The sequence below is a fragment of the Arabidopsis lyrata genome, assembly GCF_000004255.2.
Source record: "Arabidopsis lyrata subsp. lyrata unplaced genomic scaffold ARALYscaffold_2, whole genome shotgun sequence".
Taxonomy (NCBI): domain Eukaryota; kingdom Viridiplantae; phylum Streptophyta; class Magnoliopsida; order Brassicales; family Brassicaceae; genus Arabidopsis; species Arabidopsis lyrata.
In genome coordinates, this window is record NW_003302554.1 from 3,019,996 (window position 1) to 3,039,341 (window position 19,346).

Consider the following 19,346-nt stretch of genomic DNA (forward strand, 5'->3'; position numbering starts at 1 on the left):
AGGGTATTGAAAAATGAGCATTTTTGTGAGTCTCCCTTCTTTTATAAGTGATGTTTTAAGCTTCTAATTTTGTTCTTAAATAGATGATGTTTTCAATTTTCAATGCAAAATTAATTACGTTTTTATTGGTTTTGATGATTTATATTCTGTAGATTGGTTTTTTTTTTTGTTGATTAAATAATAAATGATGTTTAGTTTAGAAATAAACAAAAATTAAATGATTTCTTAATCTATGTACATTCTCCTAAAACATCACTTATAAAAGAACGGAGAGAGTATAACAAATAAATCCAGGTTACAAAGAAAAAAAGGAAGCAATCTCACAATAATTAGAATTTGAATTAACGATATCACATCAATAATATAAATTAATAAAAAATATTTTTCATATTTGATAGAGAATGATTTAGACATATGAAGACATTAATAACCTGGATGTTGTTCACGATGACAATGTGTAGAAATTTCACAACCACGATGGTAAGGGTTGGCTGGAACTTTGACACATTCTTTGGGGTTCTTACTGCCACAAGCTGGAATTATGTCTTTTCTCATATCTCCATAGTTTATATATTTGCTTCCTTCTCCAAATCGGCTGAACAATGATAATATAATCATTATTGAAACAAAGAAAAGACTGGTTAGACTCATTTTGTGTGCAGCCATTGTTTAGAAGAAAAAAAACAATGTATATCTTCTCGTTCTTTTTTCTGTGTTATTATATTTTGTAATTTGAATAGGTGATTAATTATAAATTTATGTTTCATTGATTTATAATGAGGGAGATGATTCTAAAAAAAGATGGCCAGTGCATAATGTATCTGTGCATGTAGACTTTACTGGCTATTTATATGTCATATCGGTTTTTTTGTTTCATTAACAAGAATCTTCAAAATAGAATTTACAATGGATTTCTAGCATGATTTCAGTTTTAATTTGTTCAACAAATTAAGAGCAATTTAAAGTAAGAAAATAAATTAAATTTAGAATAATATTTGAGTTGTCGCGTAACTAAGTTTGATTTTGTAACAAAATATGTTAAGTGGGTATATTTTTGAGAGTATGAAGGAAAGTGGGCATACACATAACAAAATATGAGAATGAATAGAGAGTAGATGGAGATAGTAATTAATGATTAGAGAATAAATATTTGAAATTTACCAAATTGCTTTGCAGCCATGCCGTTATAGCAACATCAAACTAATAATCGAAAAGTAATGTGTTATGACAAAAATAAAATAAAATAGAACAAAAATTTGCTTGAGTTAGTGCATCTTTCATATACTATTTCATTTCATATATAACTTTAAAATATGTTTTCTATTTCCAAATAGAAAATAATATATATATATATATATATATATATATTAATATATGTATATATATATATATATTATATAGGTATTTAACTTAAAACTAAAAAGAAAATAAGACTAAGTTAATCAACTAACAAATGTTCATTGTCAAATGTATTCCGGTTGTAGCCCGGACTAATCCTTAGTGTAACATAATAAATTTTGATAATGTCATCTCAATATCTTGGTTCATACTCGTATATTGCATATTGTAGACAAAAGTAAATATTTTCGAACCATTGAAATTAATTTTGGCATTAAGGTGGTTAACGTTAGCAACTATTATGTGGTGACTTCAAGTTTGTACAATATAGGAATAAGTGATTAACTAATGTCTAATGTTACTTGTAAGTACAAGAGTACATCACAAAGGTTTTTCATACATCTATTGATATCAAATTACTTGCTTGTTTCCTATTTCGGTTCCTCTAATATGTTTTCTTATATCCTAAACATTGTAGTTTCAGGTCACATATTACCATCTAAACATTATCTACTTTTTTGAGAAATCTGAGTTCAAGAAAGTTGTTACGGTGTAGGTTTTAAACAAAGTTTAGACCCATATTTAGACCCAAGCAATCAATTAGATTCCTCGCTTACCATTTAGACTCTTTTTTTTTTCGTAGGCAATTTTTTTTTTTAAGTCATAGGCACGGACCTACGGGTTATCTGTGTGCATAAATAACTCATTTTGCTTTCTACTTGATTTCTCCGGCGAGATCAGGCGACACTGAAGCTCTACAAAGTCGGAAATCATTCAATTTATCCGTCAACCTCATTTCAGTGGCGAGGAACAGATATCTGCAACTGTGAAGGAGATAAGAAAAACATGAACGGAAGAGTCTCTAAGCTTGTGTCTTTGCATAGAAATAATCTCGCTGATATGTTAGAGAATGTGATGTGCATGGTTCGCATTCGCTTGAAACTTAACTTGATTTTATAACAAGACTTATATAATTATATATGTGTGATGTGTCGTTAGGTTAGTGTTTTTTTTTTGTTGGTGTAAGAATTGCTCTGTTCTGTTTCTCACTCTGGTCAGTGCTTAAGAATGAATGTGTATGTACGTTCATCCATATACTCTTCAACGTTCACATGAGATATTTGCCCCCAATGTTCACATAAATTCTAATTTGAACCGAGCCGAAAACTAAGTATAAATTTCAATGTTCTTTGTATTATTGACTTCGATACAAAACCCAAAAACTGAACTAAACCGGAACCAAGCAGGTAGAGCTAAACCAATTAAATCTCTTTTCAGGAGAGTTCAGAGATTACTCTTTCACATTTATCTTCCAATATCTTCACTGCTTCGTTGAAAAGAACGTCCGGAGGCTGTGATCCGGTGGACTCGATCGTAACTGAGAAAGACAATAAGAAACTCAATTAGAATTTCTTTCAGATCATGAATTGCCAGGTTGAAGGAACGGGTTTTTTTTTTTTTCTTTTTCTTTTCTTACATATAAAATGGTTCTTGACACGGCGCAGATCCACTTGTTTCGCCCATTCCACTCCTTCTCTTATGCATTCTCTACACAACGAACAATCACGCGGCCGAGCTACTGTTGCCCTCTTCCTACCTGTTTTCCACTTTTGCAAGTCAAATCAATTTGCAGCCAAAGTTCTCAGGTTTCATCAGAATCTCTAACTGTTACTCAAAAGCATGTAAGAAGATTTGAAGATTTTGAAGGAAACTTGGGAAGGCTTTTTACTTCACCTTGGCCCATGTCTTCAATGTCAAAAACTTTCTTGGGGCATACTTTTACGAGTTCTTCGGCATGTTTACCCTCGAATTCCTTTAGTAGAATCACCTAAGATATTATAAACAAAAAAAGCATTACTGGAAAAGCTTAGGACGAGTTAAGAAAATAATTAACTCCTTTTCCCAGAAGGCTTATGGTGAACTTCTCACCTCAGGAAGCATTCGGTACCAAGCCGTTGCAACTGGGGACCACTTTGCATGTGTTTTACCAATGCCCTTAACCGCATGAGCTTCAAGCTCGATTTCCTGCAAGAAAAAGATAGAAAAAGATGCAAGTCTTTCATCTCTCATAGCAAGGAAAGTCCTCTCAAGTGTCACAAATAAGAGGAAGAGTGTAAATAGAAACAGTACCTGACCAGGGCCGAGTTTTGCTATCAAGATATCTTGAAAGCTTGGCGTGATAGGATTTTTTGCAAATCCAGGGAAGGAATCTTGGCTATGGCTGAATGAAGTGTAAGTTTTTGGCTTTGTGGTTAAACCTCCAGATTCTTTGACAAGCTCACTTCCATTTGGTAACCATTTCAATTCGCTTGTTAAGACTTCAAGAAATAAAAAATGACACCTTTCATGAGAGATCAAGCTAACAATAAAACAAAGACTCTTCTTATGCTAACCAAAGAACATATATTACCTTTACGACGCGGGTCACCTTTTGGACATTTTACATGGAGTTTGAAAACAATGGTGTTCTTTTCATTTGGCTGATCGTTTTCTATGCGCGGAGATAAAAGAAAAAATTAAGCGTGACATAGAGAATTAAATGCTTAATGAGATGGATCACATGCCACTGATATTTCTTACCGGATAAATATTCAAAGAGCCTTGGATCAGCGGCAATTGGAATAAGACCCAACCTGTGAGCAAGAACTTCGTCTTGAATAACCGACGTGTTGTTTGCTACAAACACTTTTTCAATAGCCATTGAAGGAAGCTGCAAGAAATGAACACTTATAACCAAAGACTCTAATAATTAGGGATTCATCAGAGGTTGTGAGACAGTGGACAGACCTCAGCTAGGAGGATTCTTCGGAAAGCATTAGCGATTCCTGCAGGGACACCAATCATATCGAAAACCATATATGTCTCTGTGAGACTAATCACATCAACTTTGAAATCCTCAGAAAAGTTTTCTAGTCTTACACTGTTGTCCACTCCCATAGAGGCATAGGCACCCGAGTAAAGGACACTCGTAGGCTGCAAAGAAACACAAACACAAAGAACATTCAAGACTTCAAATTTCAAACAATCATCACTCAATATCATTCGGATTTCGACAAAACTACCAAACCCACAGTGTAATCTTCTTAAATCGCTAAGAACAAACTCATCAAATTCACAGCATTCTACAGGAAAGTTTTAAACTTTACTCTGTAATCTACACGAAATCGATGAACACAACAAACCCCCATGGGACACATTGAGAAAAGCCAATAAATTTATAGCGAAGAATACATATAGCTTAAAAAGAGTGTAAAATTGATAGAGAATAGTTCTTACATGAATAGGAGCATCATTCTTACAGACAGCGCGAGTTCGCTGGAGCTCAAGATGCGGAGGAAGTCCGGTAGGGACGTCAGGGAGATCAAATATGTTGAAATTCTTGGCGAATTGCTTTTCTTCATCAGTCACAATTCTTGTTACTTCTTTAGTCTCCATTCTTCTCTGAAGCCAAGTTCGATTCTGAGAATTCGAAATTAGGGTTTATAAGAGAAGAGGAAGATGAATTGCACGATTTCACTTTCACTTCAATTTCGTTCTTAATTTCATAAAACTGGAAAATTAGGGTTTATGGACACGTGTGGAACACTGGAAAAAACATCCATTTTTTTTAGTTTACCTTCAAGCGTGCACATGAAAATAATAGCGGCATGGCTTAAATCCGACCAAAACGGCTGAACCGGAGCTAACCGGTGTTTGGTTCATTTGGTTTGGATTCAGTTTAAACTTTTTTAAACCGATCCGTAAAAGGTTTGAACTTTGAACTAGATTAGTTTGGTTCAATTCGGAACAACTTGGATCAATTGGTTCACTAAGGTGGTGTTATTGGTTAGTGAATTTAATGTCAACACCATTAGAGTTAAAGTCTATCAGATTTCAAATGTTTTGGGTTTATTGAAAGTAAACCATTATTCATTTTGTCAAATACATGGAAGTGTATTTTCAATGATACTTGATCTCATTTAGTTTTCTATAACAGATTTAAATTCAATAACAAATGATTTTTATAATCTAATCGAAGTCTATCAAAACTTTTGACCATTTTTTTCTTTTCTTATTTCAAGTTTTTCTAATGTTTTGAAGTTTTAACAAAAAAAATATGCTAAAGAATTAATTCATAAAACTTTGATGATTTCAAATTAAAATTTTAAAAATAAATAAAATGTTTGTTTCACGTAAGTCAGTCTACCACAAGTTACAATTGTATATGGTGCATATAAATGAGATTTTTGATTATTTGAATATATACCTTAGGGAACACTATGTCGAGAAGAAGGAGAGAAGACGTGAAAGGAAAAAAAAGAATTTTTGGTTATTCTCATAAATGAGATTTTATAATTATAAAAATATGATTGTGAAAATCTTGAGTAGAAGATAGGATTTTGATTGCTATAATTTACACATGAAATCAGTATCAGATTCTTTCATATCTTTTTAAATCAAAACATTTGTCAAAATCTGTCAAACAACCACTAACATAGAACTTTAATTGATCATTGTAAATATGATAACCAATAACACTAGATTTCAAACTCTTTTAATATAGATATTAGAATATGAGAACCAATAACACTTGATTTTAAACTCTTTTAATATAGACATTAGAAATATGAGAACCAATAACACTTGATTTGAAATCTGTATTTACAATATGAGAATCAATAACATTAGATTTGAGTTAGAGTTAGACTCTATTAATATCCACTAACGAATAACACCCCCTAAAAAAACTTGAGTGTTTGTTTGATTTTATTCGATTTTCTTTGCCAAATCTTAGTAGTTTTTCAATTTCTAATCTAAACGGACCGAATCATTCATATTTTCCAAATTTAGTTAATCTCATTATAGTAAAGAACAATGTCCGCAGTAATTTTTATTTATTTATTATTCCATATCCATAAGAATGAGCCAAGAAAAGAAAAAAAGTTTGAACTAAGCAAAAACAAAACAAAACTAGAACCAATCAACTCAAACACGAAAGTAGATAAACTAACCACTAAAAAGATTAACCACGAATTCACATTTGACTTCAAATTTAGTTTAATCCATTAAAAAAAAAAAGATTAAACCGGACCATACAGGTTTTTTTGAAACCGTCCACCTCAGAATCTCTACGTGGAATCCAGGATGTCAAATAGAATTCCGTATAATTAAAAAAACAAATTAGTGTTGCTCATTTTGAAAGTTTGAAATCTTCTTAATTTTATAAAATTTATAGACAACGAATTAGTCAAAAAAAAAAAACAGAGAAAAAGGACAGAAGGAAAATGGAGAAAAGTAGAGTAAAATGGCGTCACCAGAGAGGCACAACTCACGGGGAAAATCAGCAGAACCAATACCACCGCCACCGGTTACTATTATTATTCTTGTTTTCATCATCACCCAACATTTTTATTTCTTTTAAAAAAAAAAAATACTATTTTCGATTGTTTTCTCTATTTTCAAGAATTTTTTTTTATAATATCGATTTTGCCACCCAACTTCTCCCACTCCTTCACCACTGTGTCCTGCTGCTGCTTTCTCACCTCTCCATCATTCATTTCTTTCGTTCTTTTTTTCTCCCATCCGTTTCTTTTATTCTTCTTTCCCCTTAAATTAAAATCTTTTAAATTAAATTATTGGATATTGTTGTTTCTCTGCGTTTCTTTCCAAACCCATTTTCTTCCTCTTCAATTGATTAAGCTTCTCTTCGACTTCTTGATTTTACAGGTTTTTTTTTCTGACTTTAACTAATGAAAAGAATCAAACTTTTTTCTTTGTGTCGCTGTGATGATGATTTCTTGTGTGTATGTAGGATCTGAAGGAAGCTTTGGTTTAATTTATTTCTGTAAATCGGATTAATTTTTTGATGGGCAATCATTAAGAGTTACATACATATGTTCTCTTAGCTTCTCTTACAAGATCTTTTGGGTATGTCTTGTTCTTTGAAGTTGCTATCTTTCTTCCATGTTCCAGAGATTTGCCTTATTTTCTCACTTTTGACATAATAATTTCTTTTGCCTGTTTTTGTTACTTGGTTTAAATGAATCTTTGACCATGATCACTAAATTTGGTTCCTAGGCAAGATCAAAAAAAGTTCATCAAATAGGCAAACTTGATTCTCCATATAGATTTACTAGAGTTCCTGTCTGGGTGTTGTTTATGAAGAATCAATCAATTCCTACTTGTTAGTATCTGTAATATATCTGAGGCCTTGATCATGAACTATAGTTTCCTCGAACCATAGTTTCCTCAAAGATCTCAACTGTGTCTCTAGTTGGATTGTAATCTGTATTTCTTACTGTAATATTTCTGAAAGTTCAATACTTTACGGGTATATATACACACAAAACGGTTAAGCTCTAGAGAAGATGTTGGGAGGCAACAATGAGAACCCTGTGCCGCAGGTTTTAATGAACGACAGCCAGTTTCAGTATCAAACAAATACATCGTTGAATCAGCTTCACTTGCTTGGGACAAGTAAGTTTCTGAATTCTGTTCATCATTTGGTTTTAATGTTGTTAGAGCTTTATAGAGCTAAAGCTTGTTCCTTTGTATGTGGAATGTGGTTGCAGTGAGACCTGGTTGTACTATTGATCCCGTAAACTACTTTGCTAATGATAACCTAGCTCCTATGATTCGGCATAATAGCAAACGCGGAAGGGAAACCGAAATCAATAATAATATGCAGAGACAGCAGAAGCTGCAGATCTCTTTGAATTATAACTACAACAACAATAGTGTTGTTCAAGATGAAGTCCCAAAACAGAACTTAGTGTCCACGGGTCTGAGACTATCTTATGACGATGATGAGCGCAACTCTTCTGTAACTTCGGCAAATTTAAGTATCACAACTCCAGTCTTTCAGTCACTCGGTGACAATATCAGATTGGACCTTCATAGACAGAAAGAGGAGCTTGATCAGTTTATCAAATTCCGGGTACCAATTCTATCTCTAAAGCTTATGTTGTTGCCTATATATCTCATGTCGTTGAGATTGTACTCTCTTGGAACAGGCAGATCAAATGGCGAAAGGTGTGAGAGATATGAAACAGAGACATGTCACGTCCTTTGTCACGGCCTTAGAGAAGGATGTGAGTAAGAAGCTTCAAGAGAAAGACCAGGAGATTGAAAGCATGAACAAGAAGAACCGGGAACTCGTGGATAAGATAAAACAAGTGGCAGTGGAAGCTCAGAACTGGCATTACAAAGCAAAGTACAATGAATCTGTGGTTAATGCCTTAAAGATAAACTTGCAACAAGTGATGTCACATGGAAACGACAACAATGCAGCAGGAGTAGTAGCTGATCATCATCAAATGAAAGAAGGGTTTGGGGATAGTGAGATTGATGACGAGGCAGCCTCATACAACTACTTGAACATCCCGGGGATACCAAGTGCTGCGATGAGGTGTAAGTCATGTAACGTAAAGGATGTTTCGGTCTTGCTCGTGCCGTGTAGGCACTTGAGTTTGTGTAAAGACTGTGATGTGTTTACTGGTGTTTGTCCTGTTTGCCAGTCTTTGAAAACTTCTAGTGTTCAGGTCTTCTTCTCCTGAGTTGTCTTCATACTGTTGAAAAGTTAATGATGGAGAAACATGAACATATATGTATGTGATGATGATGATGATGATGAGCTGAAGATGAAAAACTTGCTCGAGTCTTTCTTTGCTTTGCCATTAAACCTATATAAGCATGATTCTGCTATTTCGTAGTTATTAAGCATCCGTTCTTTGCCGATATACTAATTGAGTCCGTGTGCGATATATCAAAGCTGTGGATTTCGTTGCTAGAAGAAATCAAACATGTTTTGGGTTTTGGCTGATTTCTTTCTTCTTAATATTTTTGCTGCAAAACTTCTTTCACAAGTAAGGTTATCTATGTACTAAATCAGACGGATATAGTTTTGCCCAAAAAAGAACCGGATTTTTTTCTAAGTAAATTTACCTCCAAAAAAAATCATAACCAACATAAAATATTCATTACATAAACTTAAAAATAAAAGAAAAAAAATTTATCTTTCAAAACTTTATAGAAAATTTACAACGAGATATTATAATCATTAATTATAATCAACATAACAACATTACAAAATTCAATAAAGAGTAAACTAGTGAAAACTAATCTTACCTTCGTACTAAAAATAAACAATAGAATAAGGTCTTCACATGGTAAAATCCACTGTTGTCTTGCATTCTTTTTATTTGACGTGTATTTTTTTCTGATCTCTTTGAAGACAAGAGTAATAAATGTTTGTTTTCTTGCTTCTATATGTCGTTGATAACATCCTTGAGTTCAATTTCCTGAAATGATAAAAGTTAATTAAGATTAAAAGTATGATCTTGCCAAACTTTGAAAACAAAGAAAAAATGATCGACAGTCTTTGATTCACTCATCTATAAAAAAACACCGTACGAATCATATTTTGTGCATTTACCCAGAAAAAAATTCGCATTAATCTTCGGTACTTAGAATATTGCAAGGAGTTAGAAGACTATAAAACGACGAGTTATTTTGATTTTATTCTTAAAAGTAGTTAATAGTATTTCATAAGATTTAATTTATAAAAAATACTATAAGAGATCTATAATAAGTCTTCAACATGTAAGAAAAAAAAAAAAAAAGATAATGCGATATGAACTCACATGGTGTCGTTCTTAGGATATTGTACCCATATGGTACAAGATATCACAAGAAAACACTATTTAAATGTTGCTTTTTGCATCGCTTGTTATATGAATGTTTTTTTTTTTCTTTTTTGACATTATGTGAATGTCTTCTTCTTAAAACTTGTATGTTTGAAAAAAAAAAATTAATAAAATTGTTGATTAAGTCAAAAGTAAAACCAAGTTTACCTTCATTTGAGTAAAAGAGGGTAGACTAAAATCAAGTCTAATTAGTAAGTTAGATGATTTAAAAACAACACCACATGTCCAGTTCATGAAAAATGAAAAGAAACTTTATAGATTAAATGAAATGCTCCTAATAGCCTTGTTGCTACCAGCTGATAATACATATTTGGGTAACTCTCAAGCAAAAAAAAAAAAAAAAATCATATAAAACTTAAAGATACCATATTTTTAGCTTGCGTTTTTGCGTTCTATCTAATTTTGTTAGAAATTTTGATGATGACTTTGTGTGGTCTTTTTTATAATATGACTTTGAATCATTGCCTAATTTTTTAAGGGGAAAATTCCCAAAAAAAAACCTCATTTATTTTTTATTTGGACGTTTAATACCCAATTATTTTTGGTTGGAAGAAATATACACATATTAATTAAACAGTGCGATTTAATACTCAAACAATTAAATATTGTTATTTTCATACTTACGAACTCACAACAACAAAAAAATTCCAATTTTACCCTTACCATTTTAATTAATTATTAACTTTTAGATGACGTGGCATTAATTTTTTATTTAAATAAAATTTAATTTTATTAATATTTCATTTCATTTTTTATCCCTAAAAAATTCAAAAAATATTTCAAAAAATTTTCAGTTTATTTTACAAATATTTAATTTTTAAATTTGAAATTAAAATTAATTAGCAAAAAAAAAATTTAAAAATAATTAGCCATTCTTATGAATTGATAAATCTTGAGAAAGACTATGAGATTCGAATTGAGATTTTTTCGAAAATAGTTTCATTCGTAAAGGATTTATATTCGAATAGAGAGTTTCTCACGACGAAGAAAAAGTTCATATCGAAGCTCGTTAATATCATATGCATCACGACGAATAAAATCAAATTAGTTTTATTGGCGATGAAGAATTAAAGATTTTGGATACGACTAAAAGGAGATCGTGAACGGTTATCGAATTTGATGGTTGCAAAAGAGGACGACGGAGATTGTTTACCGGCGATTATAGTAGAGATTAATCGAGAAAATTTGAGAATCGATGAAGAAACGTCTCTTTGACATTGCAAAGACGGAATGACTATTTTAATATTTTTAATATTTTTGATTTTCTTTTATGTTTAATTTTAAAATAAAATAATTATATAAAAAAAATTATTTTTTAGGCAACATAAATAAAACATTAGTAAAATTAATTTTTATTTAAATAAAAAACTAATGCTATGTCATCTAAAAATTAATAATTAGTTGAAATGGTAAGGGTAAAATTGGAATATTTTTTTTGTTGTGAGTTCGTGAGTATGAAAATAATAATATTTAATTGTTTGGGTATTAAATCGCACCGTTTAATTAATATGTGTACTTTTCTTCCAACCAAAAACAATTGGGTATTAAACATCCAAATAAAAAATAAATGAGGCTTTTTTGGGAATTTTCCCATTTTTTAAGCAATGTGGGACATTGTACACATATTTTTTGTTTCATCGATTGAGTAATATATGTCTGTTTTTTTTAATTTTAATCACAACATATGCAGAAAATTTTTAATATTTTATTAACTAGATGTATTTTATATAAATTCAAAATAATTTAAATATAATATTAAATAAAAGTGAAAGAAGAATCATATATTTATGTTTAAATTAAGTAGAGAGATTTTAGGAAATTAGCAATTAATCAAATGTAGTTAAGGTATTTTTGTAAAATTTGGTTAGGACAATACATTTGTCAGATAGATTTTGTAGGGACTAAAAGTATAAATATGAAATTGAATAAAGATTTTTGGCCCAAAATCTTCTCCAAAAATGTATATATAGATATGCATCATTTTATGTTTGCAAAAACCAAAAAGACGCAATTGAATATCCCATCTGAATTTTAATTTATTTTTTTGGCATTAATATTAAGAGAAATTGTTAAAAATGCCCCTTTTTCAATACCCCTTTTCAAAAATGCCCCATTTGAGAGTCCATTTTTAAGTTTGCCCTCTTTTAATTTTTAATGACTATTTTACCCTTATTTGAAACAAAATTAGGTCCACAAAATACAAAATATTTTTTGGCGGGAAAAGTGATCCCGCAAATTTTTGGCGGGAAACGTGATCCCGCAATTTTCCCGCCAATTTTTTTTTTTTCGGGAAAAGTGATTCCGCAAATTTTTTGGCGAAATTTTTTTGGCAGGAAAATTTTTGGTGGGAAAAATTTACAAGGTATTTTAAAAGTTTTACAGAGTTTTTACAAGTGTTTTGTAAGGTTTTACAATGTATTTTAAAAGGTTTTACAATGTACTTATAAGGTTTTACAAGTTATAAAATAACTTGTAAAATCTTATAAAAAACTTGTAAAACTTTATAACTTGTAAAACTTTATAACTTGTAAAACCTTATAAAATAGCTTGTAAAATCTTATAATATCTTATAAATACCTTATAAATACGTTGTAAAACCTTTTAAAATACATTGTAAAACCTTATAAATACCCTGTAAAAACCTTTAAAATACCTTGTAAATTTTTCCCGCCAAAAATTTTCCTGCCAAAAATTTAACGCCAAAATAATTGCGGAATCACTTTTCCCGCAAAAAAGTTTTTTTGGCGGGAAAAATTTTTACGGGAAAATTTTTGGCGGGAAAAGTTTTTACAAAATCAAATTGGTAATTTTGATGTGTGCACATACTCATGTTTTCCTTATATATTTGTGATATCTTTTATTAAAAGAAGGGTAATTTAGTCATTTTGTACATAAAATGGGGTATTTAAAAAAATGGACAGGCAAATAAGGCATTTTTAAAAAGAGGTATTGAAAAATGGACATTTTTGTGAGTCTCCCTAATATTAATCTGGTATAGTTGTAAATTTATGTTAAAATTGTTCAAATTTGTAAATCACTACAAAAATAGTTTACTTTGGTGTGTACCACCCAATGACCCAATCAACCCCTCAAACTATTGGGGCTTCAAGGCCCATCTTCTACTTGTATAAAAAATTGGTCAAAGACACGTGAACCTCACGTGATTTTATCTTCTAACGAGAGCTTGTGTTATCCACTTCATCAGCCTCATGTCTCTTCCGCAAAACCCAACATTCAAATTCTTGTCTGAATAAACAAATCCAAACATTGGCATTGCATAGATTCCTTCAAAAGTCCTCTGATTCTGATTCTAGTCACTCAATTCTGACATAATTGGGACACGTTTTTCTCAGTTTTTGTATAAAGTTCATTGAGTTGGTCCTGTGTGCGTTATCTTCTTCAAATTAAGTAAGCTTCCAGATTAGTGATTTCATGGAATCCGCCTAGTTCAAATATTTTTCCAATAAAAGAAGTGATTTTGTTATGATTACGTCGTGGGTTTGATCTGATTCTACCTCCGTTGCTAATAATGCCCTCTTCGAAAGATTCGTGTTAAAAGGTAAAGTTCCAAACTTTATATATGTCTTTCTTCATCTTATTTTTCATTGTCTCTGATTTATGCCAGAACAAAGATTTTAGTTATAGGGTTCCAGAACCTCGGACTTTTAACTCGGAAGTAGTGTTCTTGCTCGGTTAACTGAAAATCTTTCTTCTTCTTATGCAGAGACTTGAAAATGATGAATTTTGGTTCTCTCTGTGACATAAACTATGGGTTTGTGCCCAAAAAGTCAACTGATTTGTTTGTGAAACAGAAAATTCACAAGGTAAGCTTAGTGCTTCTGCTTCATCCAAAGCTTTGTTCTTTGACAACAATCTTTCTGTTGATGTTGATGATGAGTTCATCTACTTTGTACTGTCACTAAAATTACTTAGCTTAGCTTCCCAGCAGAGGAGATGTAATCACAAGATTACCGGTGTTTGGTTCGAATGCACGGGGGATTCTGAATGCTAAAACAAGAAGTAACCTTAGAGCTGGGCCAGCCTTTTGCAAGAGTTATGGAGATACAGCAAAAGTGTACCAAGAAGAGGAAATTCCCAGAGAAAAATTGATATGGAGAGCAATCAAACTACCAATGTACTCTGTCGCTTTAGTTCCTCTTACTGTATGTTTCTTCAAGTGACCTTTCTATTTCCTCCATTGCCTTTATATGCTATGGAATTTTCACTGTTCAAATGTCACAGGTTGGCGCTTCAGCGGCCTATTTAGAGACGGGGTTGTTTCTAGCTAGACGTTATGTTACATTAATGCTCTCATCAATTCTTATCATTACTTGGCTCAACCTAAGGTGATTGATTGATTCCTTTTAACATTTTCGTTGAATGTATTAGCTAACTCTTTCATGTATTTACTCTTTCCAAACATGGTTTTATGGCAGCAATGATGTTTATGATTTTGATACTGGAGCTGATAAGAACAAGAAGGAATCAGTAGTAAATCTGGTTGGAAGGTAAAGTATTATCAAAGGATAGAGTTTGCAACTTTGAAGTTTATGTTTTTCAATTCCCTCCTAATAAATGTGCTTTGTGGGTTTTACTTGGAAAAGCCGGACAGGAACCTTAGCCGCTGCAATCACATCGCTCGTGCTTGGTGTTTCCGGTCTAGTTTGGACATCTTTGAATGCAAGTAATATCCGTGCAATACTATTGCTGGCCTCAGCAATACTCTGCGGCTATGTATACCAGGTGAATACTACTTCCTAGATGACAATTTGATACTAATCGAGGAGATTCTAACTTGAGTAATACTTTGTGATTGGTTCTAGTGTCCACCATTTCGGTTAAGTTACCAAGGATTAGGAGAGCCTCTATGCTTTGCAGCATTTGGTCCATTTGCTACTACTGCTTTTTATCTACTTCTTGGTAGCTCAAGGTAATATCGAAAATTTTACTCAAACCCTCATCAATTTCTGTTTCCATGAGTTAATAACGGAAACTGGTTAATCGGTTTTGGCAGCGAGATGAGGCATCTTCCGTTAAGCGGTAGGGTCCTTTCCTCATCTCTCCTTGTTGGTTTTACTACATCTCTCATCCTTTTCTGCAGCCACTTTCATCAGGTTGGTTAATTAAAAAGGCGGTCTAATGATTCCTGAAACGACCCGCACAATACTGATTACGTTTACATTCTACAGGTGGATGGAGATTTAGCTGTGGGGAAATATTCACCTCTGGTACAAATGTGAAAAAACTCAACAAGGTTTAATATGAATATGGTGATTTGTGTTTATGATTTAGAGTTTTTTTTTTTTTTCGTTTACACAGGTTCGGTTAGGGACTGAAAAAGGAGCTTTTGTTGTGAGATGGGCTATTCGTTTGCTATATTCAATGCTTCTAGTTCTTGGTTTAAGCAGGATTTTGCCACTACCTTGCACAGTAAGTTAACAGATTTGAGAACATGACTGAATTACAAGAACATATAACTAAAAACTCTTTTAAGTTTGTTGTTGGGTTTGGGTGTTTCAGTTGATGTGTTTCCTGACATTACCAATTGGGAATTTGGTTTCAAGCTATGTCGAAAAGCACCACAAGGTAAGAATTTAGAATTGGACAATGTGATACAAAGTTTTGCTAATCTAATCTTTAAATGCAGGATAATGGGAAGATATTCATGGCCAAGTATTACTGTGTGAGACTCCACGCATTGTTTGGAGCCGCACTGTCGTTGGGACTCGTTATCGCTCGCTAAATTTCACTTACCAAACATTTGTTTTTCTCTTTTTCCAAAAATAAACAAACGTTTACTTATGAGCCACTACAGTATGTTGTAGCCAAAAGGAAACATTCGAACTTAGAAAAGTTGTTAAAAGGTCTCAAATCACAAGCATGGTGAGCGAGTATATTCTCTAGGTTGAATTTGGATGTGTCAATTGTTAGGCCAAGTGACGGATATCACCATGGATATGTTGAAAAATGGGCCATGTCGGATTTAGTGCATGTCCCTTGACGTTATGGTTGTAGATGTAAATACATATATAGGGTCTAAATGGTAACCGAGGAATCTGGCTGAATCCGGTTGAATTGCTGAATCTGGCAGAATTTTTAGTGATTTTTAGCTGAATCTGGCTGAATTTTTACATTTTCAAATGGTAACCGCTGAATCTAGCTGAATTTTTTTGTGATTTTAGCAGAATCTGTCGAAATAATTAAGACTTTAATTGAAAAATATCGTCAAATGATTATAAATATTAATATAATAACTAAGAAAAATATCTAAATAAAATAGATAAAATCATCTAATACTAATAGTCTAATTAACTCTTATACTATAAATAAATACTATAATTCATATTATTATTAAAAATATATTGTTAGCAAAATTAAGTTGTTCTTCCAAATTTAATTTTTTGAACTATGTAATTAATTAATAAAAAGCTTTGTCAAAGTTTTATTGAAAATTTAATTGAAAAATAATAATATAGTATAGATTATCTAACTGATTGTTAATTGTTCTCTAGTAGTTTAAAATCATTAATATGATTAGGATGATTAAGAATTTTTTTTAAATTTGATATTTTAAATATTTATTTTAGCATAAGTATGAGTTGTTTTTGCGAAATTTTGAAAAAATATATTTAATTATCTAAAAGTTATTTGAATTATCTAAAGTTATCTACAGTTATCCGAACATAAATTCGTCTCTTGTCTATTTTGATAATGATTTTATGTATCTGAATTATTCATATATCGTATTTGTATGATCTGACTTATTTTAAAATATAAATTTGATGTGTAATTTTTGATATCCAAAATATTTAAATTCGAGTTGTGTAATCGCTATAATCCGAATTTTTACCTGAAATAAACATACTACATATCTTTTGGTGTTGAAAGAACTGTTGAATGTAGCTAAATTCAGCTGAATTTAGTTTTATGCAAATGGTAACTGTGGAATTGCTGAATCTGGCTGAATTCAGCTGAATATTTTTTCGATGTTACCATTTACACTCATAGATAGATGTGGGGAAAAGGGGATTTTTATACCCGTACTATCGGGACCGTGGATTTTTATACCTCGACATTTTTGTAGTGCATTTTCCAACCCAAACTGAAATAAAATTTGAATTTCATACCTGTATTTGACAAATCGTGCAAAAAACGGAGTCAATCTAACGGGTGTTAGTCAACTCCGTTATGATGCTGAGTCATCGTACACGTGTACGCTGACGTGTTTCCCATACGACGTCGTTTTGATAATTGTTCTCAAAAGTTTAATTTTTTTTGCAAAATCGGGGATTCGAACCCGTGTCCCTTGGCCCAACATCAAGTACCTTTACCAATTCATCCCACAACTCTAATCGAACATTGCCCAATCATTTTAAGTTATAAACCTTAATAGTTGTGTGTTTGGAAATAAACCAAACGACGTCGTTTTCAAATACGAAAAACAATTTGGGGCATGAAAAACAAAAACTACTATTTTTTTTTGGCTAATTATGGGACATCCAACATTTTTATTTATTAATTATTTTTAATTTTTGGACATTGTTTGAAAATTATGGGATTTTTTTTACTAAATATGAGACCTTTTTTGTTAATTATGAAGATTTTTTTGCTAATTTTGTGGATTTTTTTTTTGCTAATTTTAGAGCTAAAAAAAAAAACTTATCACAATGGACCTCAAAATTTGTGAGGCTTAATATAAATGTTTCCCACAAATTGGTTAAGAGTCGGACCTACTGTTTAGATCACTTTTTAGAATACTGGATTAATCTAATCAATTATATATATATATATATATATATCACAAAAAATGTGCGTGCACACATATACTGATACATTCTTTATATATATATGCCACAGTTAGTTTTAAATATTAGTTTTAATCATGCTCCAAAGTTGAACTTATTCGATCTTTTTCCAGGAATTGCACATCAAGGATTTGACTGGATCAAGACATTTATCAAACCAAGAAAAAATAAACTGATTAAAAATATTTGCATATTCGGAGAGAGAGTCTATCTGTGGGCTGCATCTCCCCCAGATGATTAGTCTGGACCCCTTCATAAGTCTGAGATTCCCCTGAGTTATAAAAAAAAAAAAAAAAATGGAACCGAAGGGCTAAACGGTCATTCGCCAACCAACGATCGAATTGACAATGGAGTTAACTTCACGCCTCACGGGAACGTTAGGAAAAGAAAAACAAAAACACAACAAATAAATATAATCACGAGCATGTCTTCGCTAAAAGACGGCATATAGAAATATAAGAACGCATATATTTAGTTTTGTAAAGCCATACGAGAAAACAAAAGAGATTAAATAAAATCTAGAAGAAAGTCAGAAAAACAATAGCCACATGAAAAAAAAAAATCTGTGCAGATTATCGTTTCTATGTCTCGTATTCGTTAGTTTTATACTTTTATTACTTCATAATTTGATGTTTTAAAATGAAATTCAACTTCGGAATTAATCATTCAGTTAGTATGTGAAACTATTCAAAAATTTTACCAAAAACTCAAAAACAATGAAAACATTACTTTGATAATAAATAAAAAAGACTCCAACTATTAATTAAGTTTGTAAATTTTAATATCCAAACTATTATAATACTTTAGCAAAAAAAAACTACGTATTATAATAAACTATTGTAATAGATCTTTATGGGAAAACTTCAAATCGTTTTTGGAAAGTTGTCAAATAAAGATTCTGTTAAAATACATAGAAAACTGTCAATTAATTTAGAGCAAAACAATAAACGGTGAAGTGATGATTGGTTTTTTTTCTTTTTGGTATAAACGATAATAAAGTACACACCGTGTATATCAACAAATGTGCACACATGCAGTTACGTGTAGTAGTTAGTGTATCATACACTCATACATAGAATATATTACTATAAATGTTGGAATTTATATGAAAACCTCGAAGACAGGTAACGCATATTGGCATATATAACAGATTACCTGTTTTGGCGTATCAAGAAAGTGGGTACGGTCCACATATATTTTTCGCATGATCAAGAAGATTGCCCAATACCTCAAAGAGTCGAGCTATGAAGTCAAAGGGCTTGTAATATTGTATATATATATATATATATATTCGTATTATCGTATATGTAACTTTATTATATTATTCAATTATTTTTCTGTTAGGAGTGGAACGACAAGGAAAATTCAATTAATTCCAAGAATAAAAAAGATTACCAATCAAGCTAGCTATGAAAGAAAACACAAACCCTATTGATAGAAACGATCATCACTAAAAAGATTTGTTACTTTTAACAAAAAAATATAAAAAAGATCTGTTTACAAAAAAAAAAAATATAGC

At 31.5% G+C, this 19,346-nt stretch overlaps 4 protein-coding genes across 5 annotated transcripts; 2 read left to right on the forward strand and 2 right to left on the reverse strand.

Moving 5' to 3' along the window:
• Positions 1 to 334: 334 nt before the first annotated feature.
• Positions 335 to 845, reverse strand: LOC9322671 (protein RALF-like 6). The gene has a single exon (XM_002888082.2). It carries the CDS (start codon positions 664 to 666, stop codon positions 424 to 426), a length of 243 nt encoding a protein of 80 aa, XP_002888128.1. The 5' UTR covers positions 667 to 845; the 3' UTR covers positions 335 to 423.
• Positions 846 to 2,400: 1,555 nt separating this feature from the next.
• Positions 2,401 to 4,918, reverse strand: LOC9324192 (DNA-directed RNA polymerases I and III subunit rpac1). The gene is made up of 9 exons (XM_021010207.1): positions 4,615 to 4,918; positions 4,126 to 4,311; positions 3,919 to 4,048; positions 3,749 to 3,829; positions 3,469 to 3,656; positions 3,268 to 3,363; positions 3,073 to 3,166; positions 2,816 to 2,935; positions 2,401 to 2,716 (listed from the first exon to the last, which is right to left on the reverse strand). The coding sequence occupies exons 1-9, from the start codon at positions 4,771 to 4,773 to the stop codon at positions 2,613 to 2,615; spliced, it is 1,158 nt and encodes a 385-aa protein (XP_020865866.1). The 5' UTR covers positions 4,774 to 4,918; the 3' UTR covers positions 2,401 to 2,612.
• A 1,861-nt stretch (positions 4,919 to 6,779) lies between these two features.
• Positions 6,780 to 8,979, forward strand: LOC9324193 (probable BOI-related E3 ubiquitin-protein ligase 3). 2 transcript variants are annotated; one of them, XM_021035742.1, is made up of 5 exons: positions 6,780 to 7,044; positions 7,130 to 7,245; positions 7,675 to 7,794; positions 7,890 to 8,254; positions 8,331 to 8,978. In XM_021035742.1, the coding sequence occupies exons 3-5, from the start codon at positions 7,686 to 7,688 to the stop codon at positions 8,871 to 8,873; spliced, it is 1,017 nt and encodes a 338-aa protein (XP_020891401.1). In that variant the 5' UTR covers positions 6,780 to 7,044; positions 7,130 to 7,245; positions 7,675 to 7,685; the 3' UTR covers positions 8,874 to 8,978. The 2 variants fall into 2 exon arrangements, with proteins under 2 accessions (XP_020891401.1, XP_020891400.1); XM_021035741.1 differs by having other exon boundaries at positions 7,130 to 7,794; positions 8,331 to 8,979.
• A 4,241-nt stretch (positions 8,980 to 13,220) lies between these two features.
• LOC9322672 (2-carboxy-1,4-naphthoquinone phytyltransferase, chloroplastic) lies at positions 13,221 to 16,029 on the forward strand. Its single transcript, XM_021036076.1, has 12 exons — positions 13,221 to 13,581; positions 13,747 to 13,846; positions 13,961 to 14,185; positions 14,265 to 14,368; positions 14,459 to 14,530; positions 14,627 to 14,765; positions 14,846 to 14,952; positions 15,037 to 15,136; positions 15,212 to 15,250; positions 15,342 to 15,452; positions 15,543 to 15,608; positions 15,670 to 16,029. Exons 2-12 carry the CDS (start codon positions 13,757 to 13,759, stop codon positions 15,763 to 15,765), a joined length of 1,149 nt encoding a protein of 382 aa, XP_020891735.1. The 5' UTR covers positions 13,221 to 13,581; positions 13,747 to 13,756; the 3' UTR covers positions 15,766 to 16,029.
• Positions 16,030 to 19,346: the final 3,317 nt, after the last annotated feature.

What these genes read in the sequence shown, in the direction of transcription:
- LOC9322671 (XM_002888082.2), bottom strand. Translation starts at nt 666, where the DNA reads ATGGCTGCACACAAAATGAGTCTAACCAGTCTTTTCTTTGTTTCAATA.
- LOC9324192 (XM_021010207.1), bottom strand. Translation starts at nt 4,773, where the DNA reads ATGGAGACTAAAGAAGTAACAAGAATTGTGACTGATGAAGAAAAGCAA. An exon ending in GAAGAATCCTCCTAGCTGAG is followed by an intron (nt 4,049 to 4,125) that starts GTCTGTCCACTG and finishes CATTTCTTGCAG; the next exon opens with CTTCCTTCAATGGCTATTGA. An exon ending in AGGTGACCCGCGTCGTAAAG is followed by an intron (nt 3,657 to 3,748) that starts GTAATATATGTT and finishes TATTTCTTGAAG; the next exon opens with TCTTAACAAGCGAATTGAAA.
- LOC9324193 (XM_021035741.1), top strand. Translation starts at nt 7,686, where the DNA reads ATGTTGGGAGGCAACAATGAGAACCCTGTGCCGCAGGTTTTAATGAAC. An exon ending in GCTTCACTTGCTTGGGACAA is followed by an intron (nt 7,795 to 7,889) that starts GTAAGTTTCTGA and finishes ATGTGGTTGCAG; the next exon opens with TGAGACCTGGTTGTACTATT. An exon ending in ATCAGTTTATCAAATTCCGG is followed by an intron (nt 8,255 to 8,330) that starts GTACCAATTCTA and finishes CTCTTGGAACAG; the next exon opens with GCAGATCAAATGGCGAAAGG.
- LOC9322672 (XM_021036076.1), top strand. Translation starts at nt 13,757, where the DNA reads ATGATGAATTTTGGTTCTCTCTGTGACATAAACTATGGGTTTGTGCCC. An exon ending in TCGCTTTAGTTCCTCTTACT is followed by an intron (nt 14,186 to 14,264) that starts GTATGTTTCTTC and finishes CAAATGTCACAG; the next exon opens with GTTGGCGCTTCAGCGGCCTA. An exon ending in TGGGGAAATATTCACCTCTG is followed by an intron (nt 15,251 to 15,341) that starts GTACAAATGTGA and finishes TCGTTTACACAG; the next exon opens with GTTCGGTTAGGGACTGAAAA.